At 41.0% G+C, this 21,318-nt stretch overlaps 3 protein-coding genes across 12 annotated transcripts in view; all 3 read left to right on the top strand.

Moving 5' to 3' along the window:
* Positions 1 to 21,318, top strand: part of PUS3 (pseudouridine synthase 3) — a 284,654-nt gene that overhangs the window by 133,879 nt on the left and 129,457 nt on the right. The window lies entirely within an intron of this gene.
* The window catches only part of CDON (cell adhesion associated, oncogene regulated), a 121,268-nt gene that overhangs the window by 56,872 nt on the left and 43,078 nt on the right, over positions 1 to 21,318 (top strand). For 8 of the 9 annotated variants that reach the window (XM_066259646.1, XM_066259647.1, XM_066259645.1 and 5 more), the window contains 5 exons: positions 2,854 to 3,207; positions 9,438 to 9,727; positions 12,494 to 12,668; positions 17,693 to 17,821; positions 20,819 to 21,022. In XM_066259646.1, coding sequence (XP_066115743.1) covers positions 2,854 to 3,207; positions 9,438 to 9,727; positions 12,494 to 12,668; positions 17,693 to 17,821; positions 20,819 to 21,022 — 1,152 coding nt within the window. The remainder of the gene's footprint in view (positions 1 to 2,853; positions 3,208 to 9,437; positions 9,728 to 12,493; positions 12,669 to 17,692; positions 17,822 to 20,818; positions 21,023 to 21,318) is intronic. The other variant, XM_066259651.1, reaches the window with a different exon arrangement.
* On the top strand, positions 14,830 to 17,322 carry LOC136325365 (NADP-dependent malic enzyme-like). Its single transcript, XM_066259655.1, is given in 3 exon segments — positions 14,830 to 15,304; positions 15,655 to 16,242; positions 16,244 to 17,322. Coding segments are annotated over 3 exon segments (1,722 nt in total). The 5' UTR covers positions 14,830 to 14,905; the 3' UTR covers positions 16,979 to 17,322.

The raw sequence follows: 21,318 nt of genomic DNA, 5'->3' as shown, positions 1-21,318 counted from the left end.
AAATTGGTTGTCTTTCTACACACTGGTGTGTTAGCCAGGTTTTTTCAGAGGAACAATAGGGTGTCTGAGATATACAAAAGAGGAGATTGACTGTTGGAATTGACTCACACAGTTATGGAAGTTGTGAGGTCCCATAGTCTGCTGTCTGAAAACTGGAGAAGGAAAGCTGATGGTGTAATTCAGTGTGTGTATGTGTGTGTGTGGGGGGGGTGATGATGGTGTAAGTTGATGCAGTCTGAAAGCTGGAACATAAAAGCACTAATGTCCATTGTCTGAGGACAGAGAAGGTGGATGGCTCGACTCAAGCAGAGAGAGAGAGAGAGAGAGTTTGTCCTTCCTCTGCAATTTTGTTCTGCTGGGCCCTCACAGATAGGATGATGCCCACCCACATTGGAGAGGGCCATCTGCTATAATCAGTTCATCAATGCAAATGCTAATCTTTTCTAGGAACACCTTCACAAACACACCCAGATACTTGGACATCTGTCAGGCCAGTCACATTGACACATAAATTTAACTATTACAAACAGCAATGAACAAAATACTATTTAAAAGTCACCTTTAAAAGACCCAAGTACACAGAAAGATGTACCAGTTCACAGATACCAAAATTCGATGTTACACAGTTGTCAGATCTTTTCACAATCTCTGTAGAGTCTTACCATTTCAATTAAAATTCTATCAGAATATTTTGAGGACCTTGACAACTGATTCTATAATTTATATCGATGATCAAAGGCTTAAGAATAGATGAGACACTCAGATATTAGAACATATACAAAAATCTGTGGTAATTAAGACAATGTTATGTTGGTACAAGAACAGAAAAATAGCCTGACCTGTGGTGGCGCAGTGGATAAAAGCATCGACCTGGAAATGCTGAGGTCGCCGGTTCGAAACCCTGGGCTTGCCTGGTCAAGGCACATATGGGAGTTGATGCTTCCAGCTCCTCCCTCCCTTCTCTCTCTCTGTTTCTCTCTCTCCCTCTCTCTCTCCTCTCTAAAAATGAATAATAATAAAAAGAACAGAAAAATAGACTCTTGGAATAAGACAGATCATCAAAAGACATTGGTACTTAAGGACTTGACTTAAGTAGCATTGTAGATCACCAAGGGGAGATTATTCATGTCAAGTATTGATGTGAAATAATTGGTTTTCAAAGTGGAGAAAAAGAAGAAAGTTTCTAACTCATTGTATACAAAGACAAATTCCCAGTGTGCTAAGGACCTACATAGAAAGGCAAAATGGCAAAGTTTTTGAAGAAAATTTAGGAGAAGACCTATATTATATGGGTAAAACTTTTAAACAAGATTTTAAAGGCTAATTTAAAAAAAAGATTGATATGACTATAGAAATTAAGCCATCCTAGTTATTAAAAGATACCATTAAAAATGAAAAGAGATAGGCCTTGGCTGGTTGGCTCAGTGGTAGAGCGTTGGCCTGGCGTGCAGGAGTCCCAGGTTCGATTCCCGTCCAGGGCACACAGGAGAAGCGCCCATCTGCTTCTCCACCCCTCCCCCTCTTCTTCCTCTCTGTCTCTCTCTTCCCGTCCTGCAGCCAAGGCTCCATTGGAGCAAAGTTGGCCCGGGCACTGAGGATGACTCTGTGGCCTCTGCCTCAGGCGCTAGAATGGCTCTGGTTGCAACAGAGTGACGCCCGGGATGGGCAGAGCATCGCCCCCTGGTGGGCATGCTGGGTGGATCCCGGCCGGGCGCATGTGGGAGTCTGTCTGACTGCCTCCCTGTTTCCAACTTCAGAAAAATACAAAAATATAAAAAAAAAGAAAAGAGATAAACTAAGATTATCTCTTACAGGGAAAGACACTAGTAACATATAACTAACAAAAGAGCAGTATATGATACATACAAAGAACTCTGAACCATTATAAGAAAGATAAGTGATCCAATAGAAAAATGGACAAAAGACATTTTACAAAGGAGGAAAAATATGACACATATGCATGTTGAAAAGATGTTCAGTGTCAGTACTCAGGGAAGTACAGGTTGTGACTAGTGATGTAGCCTTTCACAAAGTGACAACATTCACAAGTATGATAGTACCAAGTGTAGCTTGGTTTGTCAAATGTAGGAAGTAGGACTAGATAAAGAGAAGGATATGCTGGAGAAAATGTCATTTGTCATCAGTATTCCACTGTAGGTGTACTTAATCATAGCCCCAGAGAATACCTGGGACCAAAAGCAAAGAATTGTGCCAGTTTTAGAAACAAAAATGTTCATGTATATGGTAAGTATGTTTATCAACTTTTAGAACAGGGTTTTTCCCAGGCTTTCTATAATCAGATTTTCCACCCCCAACCCCCAGGAGTTGACTATTTTCATTTCGTTTTTTACTCCTTTACACCTCTTTCATGTTCAAGTCTGAGGTTTTGACGTCCCATGTTCTATATTTATAGTGGTCAAATGTGTGTAGGATACCTACGGGAACCCTCAACAGATTATATACATTCCTTTCTTTCTGAAGAACAGGAAATCTGCTTAGGAAATGTCTAGGAGCCCACAACTATGAGAAATCCTACTTTCTATTGACAGAGTTCCTTGGTGCAAGTTGAGAAGAGAACTAAAGAGGAGGGGGTTGCCTTTGTTCTAATCCTTTCTATCATGAATCTGTCACTACTTGTGTGAGACATTGTGAACACTTTTGCCTCAGTGAGCAATTGTGTTCTTCACACTGTTCTGCATGTACAACTGTTTAGAAATGCATGTGTAAAAGATGTTTCTGACTGCTACTTTCACATGACATTGAGAGCATTTACACAATAGAATGAAATTATTTTGTATTGTAGATACTGTAATATTCTTAGATTTTTCTGTATGTGAATGACTTTTTTAACAGATGGTGGACTCAAGCCAGTTATAATTACAGCACCAGCAAGTACAAAGGTGGTAGACGGAGACTTTGTTACTTTGTCCTGTAATGCCACTGGAGTGCCAGTTCCAGTCATCCGTTGGTATGATAGGCATGGATTGATAACCAGCCATCCGTCTCAAGTCCTCAGATCTAAATCCCGAAAATCACACTTACTCAGACCTAGTGGCTTTGACCTGGAGCCTGTTCACCTTGTCATGTCCCGAGCTGGCACAAGCTCACTGTATATCCAGGCCGTCACCCAGGAGCATGCTGGGAAATACACTTGTGAAGCTACAAATGAACATGGCACCACGCAGTCTGAAGCTATCCTCACAGTTGGTGAGTTGCCATTAGTATTTTTTTTTCCAGGTGAATAGTTTTGTTTGATAATAGAGAATAAAGTGCTTTCAAGTATTATTTTAATGAATCCAGCAATCTCTTGAGATATATCTTTTCCCAATGATAGTGATATATAGAATGATAGTTTTTGGTGTTTGATCCTAACATGAACCGACAAATTTTGGTCTTCAGTTCTGATGTGTTTTGCTAAGCTTGTAGTTGTCATATAAAAGCTTTTGGGAAGGGTATGAGCTTTGGGAAAGGAATAAATTTGCACCCTGAAGGTGGTTCTGGCTGGTCTAATGATCAAATACAAACAAGACAGATTAGCAAGAGAAAATAACCCCATTTATATGATACATATATATGTACGGGAACCCATATATATGAGAGAGAGACCCCACATGCAGGAGAGGTTCAGAGAGAGAAAGGAAATGGATATATAAGACATCGGAATCAGGGATGAGGGAAGGTGCTTTGGGGAGTTCAAAACATCATTGCAAAATGATAGGAAGAGCAGGTCTTTAGTAAAGAGAAGTTTGCCCTTTCTATAGATACGTCAAAAATTGTCCCTGCTAGTTTCTTATGGGCAAGACCTGTGATTCAAATTCTTCTACATAGTTAAGGTGGGGTGCAGAAGTTTCTCTTGAGCACACAGCTAAAGTGGCCTTTAGTTCAAAACATTCTGCATCCCACAGAGGCATATCTTGGGGTGGCACATTCTGGACACCCACGGACACCTTTTTGTGATTAATACTTTTGATTTTCTAAGCTGCTGAAAATGTCATTGCAGACATTTTTAAGGTGACCCCTTACTAAGTAGAGTAGCCACAGTCTAAGAGTTGGCTTTCATAGAGAGGAGCATTGTGGTACTGTCAAACAGTGCCTGCGTGTGTACTCCCATCTCATATACTTACGTTCCTGATGGGGTGTGTAACATTAGTTCTTTATATTTTACTGATGTTTTTGTGGTGATGACTTAAAAACATATAGTTTTCGAAGTACTAGTAATAGAATATCAATATTATTAAAATTAATTCAAATTTGACTTAATTCAAATTCAAACCTACATCAGTAGGTATTCAGAACAGTATTCCCAGCAAGTAGTCAGTTGAGTGAAGACTGTCACTGTGTTTGTCATGTGAGAATAAGAACATCAGAGAGCAGTGCTTCCTTACCCTTGGCAGCTGAGGTTCCTGCCCTGGGCCTCGCCTTTAGAGGGCTTGGTACAGAGCTCTTCTGCCTGAGTCCTCGGGTCCCACAGGTCAAAGAGTCCATGGGGTCAAGTGGCTGCTTACCTGGAGACAGGCGCCCATATTCCTCCTCCTATACAACAGATTTAGGGGTTCAGAATTACCTGCTTTAATTAGTTTATAGTCTGATCCCACACAGCTCTTTTTCCTGGCTCATCCTCTGGAGCAAGGGTCCCCAAACTTTTTACACAGGGGGCCAGTTCACTGTCCCTCAGACCGTTGGAGGGCCGGACTATAAAAAAAACTATGAACAAATCCCTATGCACACTGCACATATCTTATTTTAAAGTAAAAAAACAAAACGGGAACAAATACAATATTTAAAATAAAAAACAAGTAAATTTAAATCAAGAAACTGACCAGTATTTCAATGGGAACTATGGGCCTGCTTTTGGCTAATGAGATGGTCAATGTGCTCCTTTCATTAACCACCAATGAAAGAGGTGCCCCTTCCGGAAGTGCAGCGGGGGCCAGATAAATGGCCTCAGGGGGCTGCATGTGGCCCGCGGGCCGTAGTTTGGGGACCCCTGCTCTGGAGTGTGGGCCACATCACCACTGTGCAGATACCCTTAAACCAGAGGAGTGGCCAAGGGGTGGTCTTTTGCAGAGGAGTGATAGCGAAGTAGACGGGGTGGATGTGTGCACTGGTCTTTGCATTTGCATGCACACAAGGACCCTAGCTCTGGGTGGGGCTGGAGATAGAGAAGTAGAGGAAGCCAGGGACTCAATTTAGACTCTTGAGCTACTTACTCCATGAATACCACAGGTGGGGATGTTACAAAGTTTAAGGTTACAGGTTGTGGTAGAATCCTGACTCTGCCACTTGGGAGCTTTGGACCCTGGGACAAGTTACTGAACTACTCCGTGCTTATTTCCTCGTCTGCAGGACAGTGAAGGTGCCCCACTATACCTGTAGAGTTGATATGAGTATTCAAGGAACCAATATAGGTCAAGTGCTTAGAATGGGGTCTGGCAACAGAAATCCTTCAATAAATACTAAGTATTAGGTTAGTTATTATTATCTAGGTATTATTAAATTACAGTTATCCATGTGGTGATTAAGGAAGGAAGAAATTGTTACTGAATATCTGTTTGCTAAGTTATATATTTAACTCTACACAAAGTTGTTAACTGTAAGAGAGGTATGATGCAGGTGCTGCTTGGGTAGCATGTAGCTGAAGTGATTATTCTATGTCACTGTAGGGTAGCAGGAGCTGTAGAGGCCATAGTCATAGCTGATGAAACTAGATATTTTGTCTAAATGCCGTACTTTAAATATGATCTGAAGCCCTTAGAAGATACATAAACTACCCTGTTTAGATTAGATCTTTATAGACCTTTAACATCTCTACTTCAGGATTTTATGCTTTGATAAATACTATTTTTATGTGTAGTAACTACATCACCTACATCGTATCTGAGTGATCCAGCATTGCCTCTTTGACGCATTCTCTAGTAATTACTAAGGTCCAGCTGAGCTTATTAGTATCCAGAACAGTACATAGCAGTCTGCTTCTTTCCACAGAAATCTGAGCCTTGTTCAAGTCCAGCATACTGACAGCCACTCCCTCTGTTTATTGTGAAAAGGGGAGTAGGCAAGGTCAAATAGAAAGATGACTGCCCCCGAATAACCCAAGTTTTTTTCTTTCTAGAGACCTTGGGTTTTGAGGTACAGGTTGTGCAAATATTTGTAGAGTGAGTTGTAACTCTTCAATACTATAATGGAAGTCAGCCTGGCTTACCTACATACTTTTGGGTGAGGGTTGCTGGTATCAATGGTCACAGTGGGAACAATTTTGACAGATATAGTTATATTCCATGTTTGATTAGTTTCAACTCAAAAGACATTCAGTTCATTGCCATAGTTATATTTCAAAAGTCAGAGTTTTATCAATCTCTTTTCCAATTCAAAAGAACTCTCTACCTTACAGAGTTGTTTTGAAGAGAAATGAAGTAATATATGTGAAAAAAGTTTTGAAAATACTGTTAAGACTTTACAAATTGTATCTAGTATCTCCTGAGTGCGGGGATTATATTACTGGGAATAGTAAACGGAGAGTCATTGAACCCTCTTTAAAGGTTATGGAAAAGTCTCCTTGCATTCTGAATAACAGTAGAATCTTGAGACGCAGGCTGTAGCATAAATGTTTTCTCATGCCTCTGTATAAACTGAGGCATGTGGCATTTAAACTCTTCTATAGCCAAATCCCACTTCCCAGTGGTAAACCTGCCCAGAGGGTCCATGAAACTACTACTGATAAGACTCTTATCCACCACCCAAAGCCTCCGCTAATTACCCCCGCATGCTCAAGTCCATCTCTGCATTAGCAGGGCTCTGGGTCCCACCCTTAACATCAGCCCACATTCTGACTCACTAGATAAACATGGCTGTTCCAGGAGCAATATTTTGAGTCTCAGTGAACTTAATTAGTTTTCTTCTATATTATTTTTTCACTAGCTTCTTGTTTTCTTTGATGGAGGATGCTTCTGGGACACCTTTTTTCTCTTTTAAACCAACAGAGAACTGACCTTACACTCTTAGTCCTGTTTTTTGTTGCTTCTCTACTAAATTGCAGTAGTTCTCCTAATACCACCCCCTCCCTTTACCAGAAATATGACTTTGTTGTGGGAAAGAAACCCTAACATTGTTTCCGGCATTCCTTTTCTCTACAAAAGTAGTCAAAAAAGAAGACTATTTAAAATCAGTATTACTAGCATGTTAGAGAACCCAGGCTGTCAGTCCTGAAGTTTCATTGCTCTCTCGCTTTTTCATAGCTGTACTAATAACATTCTTCTGCCAGCTGTTGTCACTCTCTCAGAACCCTCGTTTCATCTGCCAAGTGGGAGTATCACTATCTGAGAATGTTGTTTTGAGAATTAAATGAAATTATGTTTATTAATATCTAGGCACAATGCTTGGTGCATAATATGTGCTCAGTAATTTTTTGATATATGCAACCTGCTATTTCAGCACAAGTAAATGATTTTTACCTTCCTCTATATTCTGCTTGCTTCTAGTAGTGAGTATCAAGGCTGTGTGAAATTTGATCTTTCTTTAGATTGGCAGTTTTTCAAACCTCCTTCAATTTTGTCTAGATACAGGGCTTATTTGGAAATAAGTGAATTCTTTTTTCTCATTTGTTTCATGTCTTTTCCCCCCTTAAAAAAATTTTTTTTTAAATTTTTATTTATTCATTTTTAGAAAGGAGAGAGACAGAGAGAGAAGGGGGGGAGGAGCAGGAAGCATCAACTCCCATATGTGCCTTGACCAGGCAAGCCCAGGGTTTCGAACCGGTGACCTCAGCATTTCCAGGTCGATGCTTTATCCACTGCGCCACACAGGTCAGGCCCCCCCCCCCTTTTATTTAAAGTTAGAGAGAGAGAGACAGATAGGGATGGACAGACAGGAAGGGAAAGAGATGAGAAGCATCAGTTCTTCTTTGCAGCACTTTAGTAGTTCATTGACTGCTTTTTCATATGTGCGTTGACGGGGGCGGGGGGCTCCAGCAAAGCCACTGATCCTTTGCTCAAGCCAGCAACCATGGGTCATGTCTGTGATCCCACACTCAAGCCAGTGACCTCGTGCTCAAGCTGGTGAGCCTGCACTCAAGCTGGTGACCTCAGGTTTTTAAACCTGGTTCCTCAGTATCCCAGGTCGATGCTCTATCCACTGCACCACCGCCTGGTCAGCCTCCCCCCCCCCTTTTTTTTTTAAATACAGGGACAGAGATTGAGTCAGAGAGAGGGATAGATAGGGACAGATAGACAGGAATGGAGAGAGATGAGAAGCATCAATGATCAGTTTTTTGTTTTGACACCTTAGTTGTTCACTGATTGCTTTCTCATATGTGCCTTGACCATGGGGCTATAGCAGACCAAGTAACCCCTTGCTCGAGCCAGCGACCTTGGGTCCAAGCTGGTGAGCTTTTTGCTCAAACCAGATGAGCCTGCACTCAAGCTGGCGACCTTGGGGTCTCGAACTTGGGTCCTCCGCCTCCCAGTCCGACGCTCTATTCACTGCGCCACCGCCTGGTCAGGCCCTTCCCTCTTCTTGAATGTAGATTGTTTTACATGTGTGCAATAGGTATGTTCGTTATCTGTTGCTGACTAACTTCCCCCAAAGATTCATGACTCAGAACAGCAGCCCCTTTGTCATCTCTGACAGTTTCGTGGGTACCCAGATGCTGCTGGCCTTACCAACAGTCTCTTGCACCATTGTAATCAGAGGGTACCAGAGCTGGGACATTCAAAGTGACTTCACTCACATGAGTGGCACCTTCATGAGGGGCGGAACCATCCCCAACTTTTCTGTCTGTCTTTCTCCATGTAGTTAGTCTTGCCACAGGGCTGGCTTGGACATCTCTATGCGGCAGCACAAAACTAGAGGTGCCAGGCCTTAACGCTCATGCCTGGGAGGACACAGCCTCACCTGTCTCTCCTGTTGGTTAAAGCCAGTCACAAGGACTGCCCGCATTCAGCTGGGAGGGAACTGCCCAGGGGTGTGAAGAATGAAAGGTATCTTTGGAGACTAGCTACCCAGTAGGCCATACACTAACATCTGACCATTTCCTTGTCCCCAAGGTAATGCAGCTCCTTGTGTTTCATTTACCAACTAGAATTAAAGCTCCATGTTTTCCACTTAAAACCTGAGGTTAAGCTAGCAAATTGTTTTTTTAAAAGAGGGGAGGGGAATGCTAGTGTAGAGCAAGAAGGAAATAGCATTCTTTAAACCACTAAACTGAGTCATATAACTGATTGTTCACACAATTAATTTGCTCCTTCATGAATAAGAGGTCGTTACTATAGGTTAGATGTTTCCATGAATTATACATTGAAATGTTACCCACTTTAACTTCTAGGACTGAGACTTAATTAGTGGGTAGGAGTTAGATGACTTATAGAAGATACTGAAATAATATATTTCTTTAAGCTTTCTCTTCTTTCTTTCTCTCTCTCCCCACCTACCTTTTCCTGCAGTTCCTTTTGAAACAAATACAAAAGCAGGAATAGTCACATCTTCTGATGCCACTCAGAATGATAAAAGAGATGGTTTAAAAACTGGATTGTTGAGCTCATTTCCAGTGAAGGAACATTCCAGTGCGATGGAATCACCATCAGAGAAAAACGCTAGTGGTACCTCAGTCCCGGATGCTCCCATCATCCTGAGCCCTCCCCAGACCCACACTCCAGACACCTACACCCTGGCCTGGAGGGCGGGGAAGGATGGCGGGCTGCCCATCAATGCCTATTTTGTGAAGTATCGAAAGGTAATGTCTTAGTTATCATCTTTTGTCACACCGTAATACTGTGCATATAGCATAGACATACTATCTTTTACTTTGGGGGAGTGTCAGGAAAGAAAACAAGATGTTCCAGGAGGGTGAATTTGGGAGAAATATTCAAGCTAGATTTACCAGCTTATAAAAGTGTAAGAATGATGTATAAACAATTTTCTCCCAATTGGGATTCTGAGAACCCAGTACTCAGGGGTCGGGAACCTATGGCTCGTGAGCCAGATGTGGCTCTTTTGATGGCTGCATCTGGCTCGCAGACAAATCTTTAATAAAAAAAAAATAATGTTAAAAATATAAAACATTCTCATGTATTACAATCCATTCATTTCCTACCACCCATGTTCATGGTTGCAGGTAGCTGGAGCCAATCACAGCTGTCCTCTGGGACAACACCAATTTTTTTTTTTACAGAGACAGAGTCAGAGAGAGGGATAGACGGGGACAGACAGACAGGAACGGAGAGATGAGAAGCATCAATCATTAGTTTTTCGTTGCGCATTGCGACGGCTTAGTTGTTCATTGATTGCTTTCTCATATGTGCCTTGATCGCGGGCCTTCAGCAGACCAAGTAACCCCTTGCTCAAGCCAGCGACCTTGGATCCAAACTGGTGAGCTTTTGCTCAAACCAGATGAGCCTACACTCAAGCTGGTGACCTCAGGGTCTCAAACCTGGGTCTTCAGCATCCCAGTCCGACGCTCTATTCACTGCACCACCACCTAGTCAGGTGACAACACCAAATTTTTATTGGATAATGCGTAATGTACACGGGTCATTGTATGGCTCTCATGAAATTACATTTTAAAATATGTGGCGTTCATGGCTCTCTCAGCCAAAAAAGTTTCCCGACCCCTGTAATAACTTCTCAATATATTTTTTTTAATTTTTATTTATTCATTTTAGAGAGGAGAGGGAGAGAGAGAGAAAGAGAGAGAGAAAGAGGAGAGACAGAGAGAGAGAAGGGGGGGAGGAGCTGGAAGCCTCAACTCCCATATGTGCCTTGACCAGGCAAGCCCAGGGTTTCGAACAGGCGACCTCAGCATTTCCAGGTCAACGCTTTATCCATTGTGCCACCACAGGTCAGGCTCAATATTTTTTTATCAACCACTTTAACCCCCTGGGTATAAAGCTTTTGTAACCACTTAAAAAAATTTTATTTATTGACTTTAGTGAGAGAGGAATGAAGGGGGGAGGGACAGGAACATAGATCTGTTCCTGTATGTGCCCTGACCAGGAATTGAACCAGCAATATCTGTGCTTCAGGATAATGCTCAAACCAGCCAAGCTCTCTGGCCAGGGCAGTCTATTAACCACTTTTTAAAAAGTAATTCCCCTCTCTCTATCATAGTAATATGCAATTTATTTACCAAACAAAGCATTTTCTTAGGAAAATAACTTATTGAACAAAGTCCTCTGGTATAATCTGACAGTTGTTTGCATTTTAAGTTGTCTTCTTAATTGTATTAGACTCTTACATTGTTTGACTATTTATTGTGGTAGACTTTGATCCTACCTCTGTTGATTTTTGAGATATTTTCCCTCCAGAGGCTTGTATTAAAGCAAAATGAAACAAATCTGCTCCGTTTAATGAGAGTAGCAGGTGAATGAAATGGGAAGAGATGAACTCATATTTAAAAGTTATTTTTTTTGTTCCAGAAATTTTGGTATCCATCATTTAATAATATATTAAATACCTGGAAAAATTAACATCATGAGATTTGAAAGTTTATTAACTGGGTTTTTTTTTAATTAAGTGAGAAGTAGGAAGGCAGAGAGACAGACTACTGCATGTGCCCTGACCAGAATCCACCCGCAAGCCCCCTATGTGGCAATATTCTGCCCTTCTGAGGCTATACTCTGCCCATTTGGGGCCGTTGCTCTGTTGCTCAGCAACCGAGCTATTTTAGTGCCTGAGGTAAGGCCATGGAGTCATCCTCAGTGCCTGGGACCAGCTTGCTCCAACTGAGCCATGGCTGCAGAAGAGAAAGAGAGAGAGAGAAGGCAGAAGGGGGGAGAGGGGGAGAAGCAGATGGTCGCTTCTCCTGTGTGCCTTGACTGGGAATCGAACATGGGACTTCCACATGCCAGGTCGATGCTCTACCGCTGAGCCAACCGGCCAAGACCTATTTACTGTTTCTAACCTGATGATTCTAGATGAAGGAAATTTCACTGGTTTCTTATCCACATGAAAACTTCCATATAATGTCCCATGCTTCTTTCATGTAGACACAATGGATTGAATCTGTTCTAAATTTATTTCATCCAGCACATATTGAACAGGATCAACACATGAAGCAAGAATGCTAGAAATATATAATCCATATATATACAAATGTATATACTAATTTATCATATTTATTATGTCTATTATATATTATCATTAATATACATTATTATATACTTAATTTATTCTCCCACCAGTTCAGTAAGAAAGGAGTATTGTTTCTATTGCAAGTAAAGGAAACAAACTTTGGGAGCTATTATGGCTTGAGGCCGTAAGTTAGTGGTAAGCAGCAGAGCCAGGAGTCTTTACTTACGATGAGAATTCCTAAGTTCTTGCTGCAGGTCTCCTTAAATTCCTTAAAATGAAGAACTATTGTGTCTCTTTTATTTAAAGTGGTACATTACTTCTCAGAATTCACCTGGAATTGAATGACTTCTAGTTTTTATTAAATATGAGTAATGGAAGCTTTTTTTCTACCCTTTATTGCCTTTTTTATGGCCTATTTTCTCTTGAGTAGCTGGACGATGGTGTTGGAGTAGTGGGGAGCTGGCATACAGTTCGAGTCCCGGGAAGTGAGAATGAGCTCCATTTAACGGAGCTGGAGCCATCTAGTCTCTATGAAGTGTTGATGGTAGCAAGAAATGCAGCAGGTGAAGGACAGCCTGCCATGCTTACCTTCCGAACTAGCAAAGGTGTGTATAATGTTTCATAAGAGGAGTGGCTGGCTGTCTTGATATCACTTTATTAGTAAGTATTCTTTTGGGTAGTAGAAAGCCTTATGTATAAATTCATTAAATGAGCCTATTATGTTACCTTTTTGGGCCACATTGGATGGTTGTGTTACTCCATTACACCTATTATTCCACAAATATTTTGAGAGCTTTTGATATGTAAGGTCTTAGGGTAGGGGATGCAGGGAGAACATGGGTCAGGGGTCGGGAACCTATGGCTCGCGAGCCAGATGTGGCTCTTTTTTTTTTTGTTTGTATTTTTCTGAAGCTAGAAACGGGGAGAGACAGACAGACAGACTCCCACATGCGCCTGACCGGGATCCACCTGGCACGCCCACCAGGGGGCGACGTTCTGCCCCTCTGGGGCGTCGCTCTGTTGAGACCAGAGCCACTCCAGCGCCTGGGGCAGAGGCCAAGGAGCCATCCCCAGCACCCGGGCCATCTTTGCTCCAATGGAGCCTGGGCTGCGGGAGGGGAAGAGAGAGAGAGAGAGGAAGGAGAGGGGGAGGGGTGGAGAAGCAGATGGGCGCCTCTCCTGTGTGCCCTGGCCAGGAATCGAACCCGGGACTTCTGCACGCCAGGCCAATGCTCTACCACTGAGCCAACCGGCCAGGGCTGATGTGGCTCTTTTGATGGCTGCATCTGGCTCGCAGACAAATCTTTAATAAAAAGATAATAATGTTAAAAATATAAAACATTCTCATGTATTATAATCCATTCATTTCCTACCGCTCATGTTCATGGTTGCGGGTGACTGGAGCCAATCATAGCTGTCCTCTAGGTCCTAGGAGTCTAGGACACCACCAAACTTTTTTGGATAATGCATAACGTACACGGGTTGTTGTATGGCTCTCATGGAATTATATTTTAAAATATGTGGCGTTCATGGCTCTCTCAGCCAAAAAGGTTCCTGACCCCTGACATAGGTGATCAGGACAACCTCCATCCTCATGGAGCTTCTCCTTTGCTAAGAAAGGTAAGACATATGCATAAATACCAAAATTTCAGTTCAGCTAATATTTACTGAATGCCTTCTGTGTGCCCGGCAATAAACAAAATAGACAAACTCCTTGCTGTCATGGAGTTTACATTCTAGTTTAGAGAGACTTATCCTTCAATTTTATAAGTGTATTAGAAAATTGTGAATGTTAACAGGAAAAATAAATTAGGGGATGGATATAGGAAGTATATGGGGTAGCAGTTGTCACAGTTCAGGCAGGTGGTCAGAGAAGTCTTCAGTGAACAGTCGATAGCAGAGCAGAACATTAAGAAGGCCATGTGGAAAGCCATGTGGCTATCTGGGGAAAGAAAATCCCAGCAGTGAGACCAGCAAGTGCAGAGGCCCTGGAGTGGGGTGTGCTTGATGAGGGGGCCACTGTGATGAGAGCAAAGTAAGTGAGGAGATCACTCAGGGAGGTGACAGTGGCCAAATCACACAGCACCTTGTTGACACTGACTTTGAGTGAACTGAGAGCATTGCAAGACTTTGAGCAGAGTTATGACACAATCTGCTGTATGTTTTGAGGAACAGTTCTGGCTGCAGGATAAGGAGGAGGGCAAGGGTGTAGGCAGAGATCAGAATATGACGAGTCCTAGGAAAGACTTAGAGAGAAAATGTCAGTGGTGTACAGAGAAAGTCTATTCTTTCTATGGGTAGCTTGTGAGGGCAGGCTTGATGTAAACGATGCTATCAGAACTTGGCCATAAATAACCAAGAAGACTTCAGTGAGTGGAGGTGGGGATTGAGTGGAAGAGTGTTTTATTATAGTCCAATAATAAGAGGAGGTATGATGATTGAGAAGAAATTATTAATTTGCTTTTGAAAAAGATACTTTAAACTAATTACTGAGACTGGCTAAAAAATAATGAGTATTTCTTATTTGAAATGTATTTTGAGTTAATTTATATATAGTCCTTAGTTGTTTATAGAGTCTGACCTATAAATAATGAATAATAAGCATGTATTTCAGTTTTAAAAGAATCCCCCAATTTCACATTTTGCCTCTTGAAATTTTAAAACTTAACATGACAGTTTTCCTGTAAAACTTAACAGAAGCTCTTTAATAATGAATTAAGTATGTACAATAAAAAGAAAAAAGAGTCCGCACGGGCCTCCCAGCAGCACCCATCGCTTGCAGCGCGCGTGCCCCTCGCTCTGGCCCGACTCCGCCGCCCTCCCGGCTGCCCGCTCGGCCGCCATGGAGCCCGCCGCGCCCCGCCGCCGCCACACCCACCAGCGTGGCTGCACAGTGATGCGGAACCCCCACCTCAACAAGGAGTTGGCTTTTACCCTGGAAGAGAGACAACAATTGAATATTCATGGATTGTTGCCACCTTGCTTCATCAGTCAGGATATCCAGCTCCTTAGAGTGATTAAAAGTTTTGAGTGTCTGAACTCTGACTTTGACAGGCATCTTCTGTTAATGGATCTTCAAGATAGAAATGAGCAGCTCTTTTATAGAGTGCTAATGTCTGACTTCGAGAAATTCATGCCTATTGTTTACACCCCGACTGTGGGTCTGGCTTGCCAGCAATATAGTTTAGCTTTTCGGAAGCCAAGAGGTCTTTTTATTAGTATCCATGACCGAGGGCATATTGCTTCAATTCTTTTTTTTTTTTTTTTTTTAATTTATTTTAACAGAGGCAGAGATAGACAGGAACAGACAGACAGGAACAGAGAGAGATGAGAAGCATCAATCATCAGTTTCTCGTTGCGCGTTGCGACTTCTTAGTTGTTCATTGATTGCTTTCTCACATGTGCCTTGACCGTGGGCCTTCAGCAGACCGAGCAACCTCCTGCTGGAGCCAGCGACCTTGGGTCCAAGCTGGTGAGCTTTTTGTTCAAGCCAGATGAGCCCGCGCTCAAGCTGGCGACCTCGGGGTCTTGAACCTGGGTCCTTCCACATCCCAGTCCGACGCTCTATCCACTGCGCCACCACCTGGTCAGGCTGCTTCAATTCTTAATGCCTGGCCAGAAGATGTCGTCAAGGCTATTGTGGTGACCGATGGAAAGCATATTCTTGGCTTGGGAGACCTTGGTTGTAATGGAATGGGCATCCCTGTGGGTAAACTGGCTCTGTATACAGCTTGTGGAGGGATGAATCCTCAAGAATGTCTGCCTGTCACTCTGGACGTGGGAACAGAAAATGAGGAGTTACTTAAAGATCCTTTGTACGTTGGACTACGGCAGAGAAGAGTGAGAGGTCCTGAATATGATCGTTTTTTGGATGAATTTATGGAAGCAGTTTCTTCCAAGTATGGCATGAATTGCCTTATTCAGTTTGAAGATTTTGCCAATATAAATGCATTTCGTTTCCTGAATAAGTATCGAAACCAGTATTGCACATTCAATGATGATATTCAAGGAACAGCATCTGTTGCAGTTGCAGGTATCCTTGCAGCTCTTCGAATAACCAAGAACAAACTGTCTGATCAAACAGTACTATTCCAAGGAGCTGGAGAGGCTGCCTTAGGAATTGCACACCTGATTGTTATGGCCATGGAAAAAGAAGGTTTACCAAAGGAGAAAGCCATAAAAAAAAATATGGATGGTTGACTCAAAAGGATTGATAGTTAAGGGACGTGCTGCCTTAACAAGAGAGAAAGAAGAATTTGCTCATGAACATGAAGAAATGAAGAACCTAGAAGACGTTGTTCAAGACCTAAAACCAACTGCTCTCATAGGAGTTGCTGCAATTGGTGGTGCATTCTCAGAACAAATTCTCAAAGATATGGCTGCCTTCAATGAACGGCCTATTATTTTTGCTTTGAGCAATCCAACCAGCAAAGCAGAATGTACTGCAGAGCAGTGCTATAAAGCAACTGAGGGGCGAGCGATTTTCGCCAGTGGCAGTCCTTTTGATCCAGTCACTCTTCCAAACGGACGGACATTATATCCTGGCCAAGGCAACAATTCCTATGTGTTTCCTGGAATTGCTCTGGGTGTTGTGACGTGTGGATTGAGGCATATCACAGATAAGATTTTTCTCGCTACTGCTGAAGTTATAGCTCAGCAAGTGTCTGATAAACACTTGGAAGAAGGCCGGCTTTTTCCTCCTTTGAACATCATTAGAGATATTTCTCTGAAAATTGCAGAAAAGATTGTGAAAGACGCATACCAAGAGAAGACAGCCACAGTTTATCCTGAGCCCACAGACAAGGAAGCATTTGTCCGCTCACAGATGTATAGCACTGATTATGACCAGATTCTACCTGATTGTTATTCTTGGCCTCAAGAGGCCCCAAAAGTACAGACCAAACCTGACCAGTAACATAATAGCTGATATTTCTAACTCCATCAATGATATCTTGAAATCTTTCATAATTTTTAAAGATTGGAATCTTTTATAATGATTTATAATATGCTAGATTAAGATAATTTTACTTTAACTATCTCTAGGTTTATGGGAAAATATTAATATACTTTAGAGTATATATCACACTAGACAATTTTTCTTTATTTACTTTCTGGTTATTTGTGATTTCTATCTTATTTTGCCCAAGTTCTCTTTAAAAGCTATTATACTGACTACTGAGAAACTTATTGTTTTTATATAGGGAACTAATGGGAAGACCAAAATTAGTAATAAATTGATGTGATTAAAATTGAAACCCATATTCTTTTGTTGACCATTTTGTTAAAAATATATAAAAAAAAATGGACAAATAGTTTGAAAACATTTACCCTAGTCATTTGATGTTTTTGTGTGTAGTTTTTTTCTATGTGTAAATTTTCTTTGTGTAAAGTTAGCCAGTGAAGAAAGACACATTTTAGTTTTCCCTTTGAGATGCTAGAAAAAAGATAATTTTTAAAGACAATGCCTCAGGGTAGCTCAGTATTTACAATGTAGGTCTTAAATTTAGACACTGTAACAGATAAGTTCATATATTTACATCTGTGTGCCAATTGAATTTCGTGGTATCTTTTCTTACTTGACATAAACACAGAAGCTTATGTTATAGTATATGTTTTTTAACCTTTCTAGAAAAGATGACCTCATCAAAAAATGCTCAGGCATCCTCTCCACCAGTGGGAGTTCCGAAGCGCCCCGTGGTTTCAGAGGCTGCAGACCACTTCGGAGTGGTCCTGACAGACTCTTCCAGGCACAGTGGAGGTAAAGAGAAGACTCTTCATGTTACTCTTTTGTTTGTTTTCAGCTGTAACTGATCTATTTCAGATTATTTGAGAAGCAGAGTGGGATAGGGTGTTTGTTTATTATTCAGATTATATCCTACCATGTGGTTGGGGGGTGGAGTGGGACAGGGTATTTGTTTATTATTCAGATTATATCCTACCATGTGGTTCTAGGTCCTATTTCAACCATTTTCTTAAATGTCCTGTAATATTCTGATATTGGTAACCTAGTGTCATGATTGGTATTTAAGATAATACACTCAGATTCAAAACATCTGGCACTAAGTTTTTATAATTCACAAAAAGGATTTTTCTGTCTCTTACCTGGCAAATAAACCAAGTTTATATTTTGAACTCTGAAAGCCTAACTTCATTTTTTGATGACTTATCAAAATATATGATGGTACTTATCATAAGATTTAGGTGTTTTTTTAAATTGAATGATTATAAGTCACACTCATTTTTATTGCTATATCTTGTCAATCTTATGGTTTTTTAGTATTGTAGCAGTAAAATCTTCAAAATATTTTTTTTTTAGTATTTAAATGTCACAGATAACAATTCTACTCTTACAGTGGTGGACACTGTACTCAGTGCTGGGGCAGCAGAGAGAAAGCAAGTTTTACCTGTAAGAAGTTTACAAGAGGATACAGAGAACTAAACTGTAACAATGTAGTGGGCAATATGGACAGATTAATACCAGTGATTTTGATTATGTCTGAGATTCTACAGTTGGTATTGTGAGACCACAAGAGAAGTATCTGTATCACCTTTTCGATAAAGAGGAGGCCAAGTGGTGGAAAGAGAGCCTCCCTTACCTAAGCCCCAAAGACAGGGCTGTAGCTGGATGAAGAGACAGAGAAACAGGTTCTAGGCAGAGGCAGCTCTTTGTGCAAAGAGACAGATGAATGATGTGTTCTATTTCATTTAGAGATTGCAAGGCTAGAGACTTTATTAGTGTGACTGGTTGCTGTGGAGAATTGATTCCAGAGTGGGGGAAGCAGGTGGGTGCCTTGTATAATGTACTTCAAATTTTAAGCTTTCCCTAAAAGCTGTAAAGAACTCTAAAGCATTTTAAAGAGGAGAAAAAGGAGGAATGGCAAAAGATGAGGCTAGTGAACTAATGAGGATAGTGATGGTGGAAATGGATAGGGAGGACAGAGATGACAGACCAATGCAATCAAATCTACATTGAATAAGGGAGAAATATGGTGACTTGGGCTTGGGTGTGGGCAGCTAGGGCCCATTTATCAAGGTAGGTAAGAAAAATTTTTAGGTGAAGATTATGGATTCAGTTCTGGAAGTCATGAGTGTGGAGTTATCCAAGCAGAGATAGCCATAAGGAGTGATTTTTTTACTCGTCATAACCAACCCTATGAACAAGGTAGCATATCTGTTTTACAAAATAGGAAACTGAGACTCAAGACTGTTATGCAGCTTGCCTGAGATCATCCAGAAACTAGAAGACCTGCTATTCAAACTCAGGGGTGTTCTTAGCTCCAAGTGCAGTGTTTCTTCTTTTATTCTTTAATGTCACATGCTATTTCTTTTAGCTATTGAAGATATTCTTCTCTGTAGAGATTTTTTTCCCTAATAATTTTCTTTTTCTGTTCAAACTCTGGTGTTTGTTCTATGATGAGTTTTAACCCCATATGGACAACATAAGGAAGCTGTGTGGTTATGTAGTATTTAAAGAGATTTGCTAACAGTTCTGTTCATTCTATTTCCATTGCTTTCTGACTTGAAAGGAATACAGTAAGTATCACTCAAAGGTTCCTGCTTTGAATATATTCCTCTTTTTATCCATTAAGCAATTGGTTTTCAAAATGCCACCATTTTCTCCATACAAGTACCATATGCAGCATTACTTTATTTGTATCTGGGTTGAAGAGGTGTGGAGACAGGAATTGAGCAGCGGGGTGCAGGCTAGACAGAGACAGGGCTTCCTTGGCGACTTCAGCTAAGTAATGCAACCATGGCCCTGAGTGAGTCCTTCTTGTTGCGGCTCCAGAAACTTTGTTCTTACCATTTCAGAAGAGAGCTGCTCTCTTGAGGACTAGCTCACTTTTACAAAATTCACAGATGAGTGGCAATATGTAATTTGTATAGTAACTGTCATACAGACCAGGTTGTTTCTGTCAGCATTCTTTCCTTGTAGAAACGAAGTGGGAAGCCAATTAGGACCATACAATTGTTTGATCAGTGAGAAGAGTTAGGTGCCTGGTTTAAAATGGCTGATGTTTCCACCTGCCACTGAATCTAGACTGTCTAATCTGTGGGTTAGGACATACCCCAGATTGGCAGTTCGAACTGAAAACTGTTGGACACTAGCTCTCTGACCCCCTTTTTCTGTGGGTTCATGGGGATGGTCATGTGGATCATGCTTTCTCGTAGCACTTTTCTTTGACTTCATATCCTGTCTTTCTGCTTTCATCCTGAGCAGCCTCCTCTCTGCGTTATTATAAGTATTGATTTCATTAGTCAAATTTTATCTCTATTTACAGGTTGTGTCTGTTTTTGGAGTAGAGTCCTTTTCTCTTGAGGTGTGTTAAGACAGGATAGTTAACAGCTAATATAATAATCTGTAGTTTGCTAAATGTGTTTTATATAGCTTGGATGAATAAAGAAAACTTTTAAATAAAATTATACATAATTTTGAAAGTTCTCTATAAATTATAACCACAATCAGACTTGAAGCACCCAGTAATAATTACATATATACACTGTTTTAGCTATGAATTCAAATTAGCATGGTCATAATTATCATACTCATAGGCTATTTTTACTTTCCTTCCTTTTCCCCTGTATTTGGCTATTTTATTGCGTTTTAACAGAGGACAGGAAAATAGATTATTAACTCTGGCAAAGTTGGAAGAACCTTTAATTAAATGATATTTGGCACTTATCCCTTTTAGTTTATTGAGTTATTCTGGTCTCTAACACCGTGGGGTTTTGAACTGCATGTTTCCGTTTTTAGTTCCAGAGGCCCCTGATCGTCCTACCATCTCCACTGCATCAGAGACATCTGTCTATGTCACTTGGATCCCTCGGGCCAACGGGGGTTCTCCAATCACTGCTTTCAAGGTTGAATATAAACGGATGAGGACTAGTGATTGGCTGGTTGCAGCTGAAGATATCCCTCCTTCCAAACTCTCTGTGGAAGTTCGTAGTCTAGAGCCAGGTAGTGATATTCAAATGTTTTTGTTTTCTACCATCCATGCTAACTTTAGATGCATATTTTTAATAACCATACAGTTTTAATCGTTAAAGTAATGCAAACATATACAAATTTGAAAATATAAAGAAGTAAGTCACCTGAAACCCACCTATCCAGGGATAACCATTGTTTATATTTGGGTATATCTCTCTTTAGTCTTTTTCCTTTTTTAAATACAAACTGGGATCATGCCATAAACTTTGTTTTGTGACTCCATTTTCCCCATATTATATCATTAAAAATTCTTCAAAAACTCAAAT

The sequence above is a fragment of the Saccopteryx bilineata genome, chromosome 2, assembly GCF_036850765.1.
Source record: "Saccopteryx bilineata isolate mSacBil1 chromosome 2, mSacBil1_pri_phased_curated, whole genome shotgun sequence".
Classification (NCBI taxonomy): Eukaryota; Metazoa; Chordata; class Mammalia; order Chiroptera; family Emballonuridae; genus Saccopteryx; species Saccopteryx bilineata.
The sequence above is the reverse complement of the archived record's forward strand: the minus strand, read 5'-3'. Positions and strand labels throughout refer to the sequence as shown.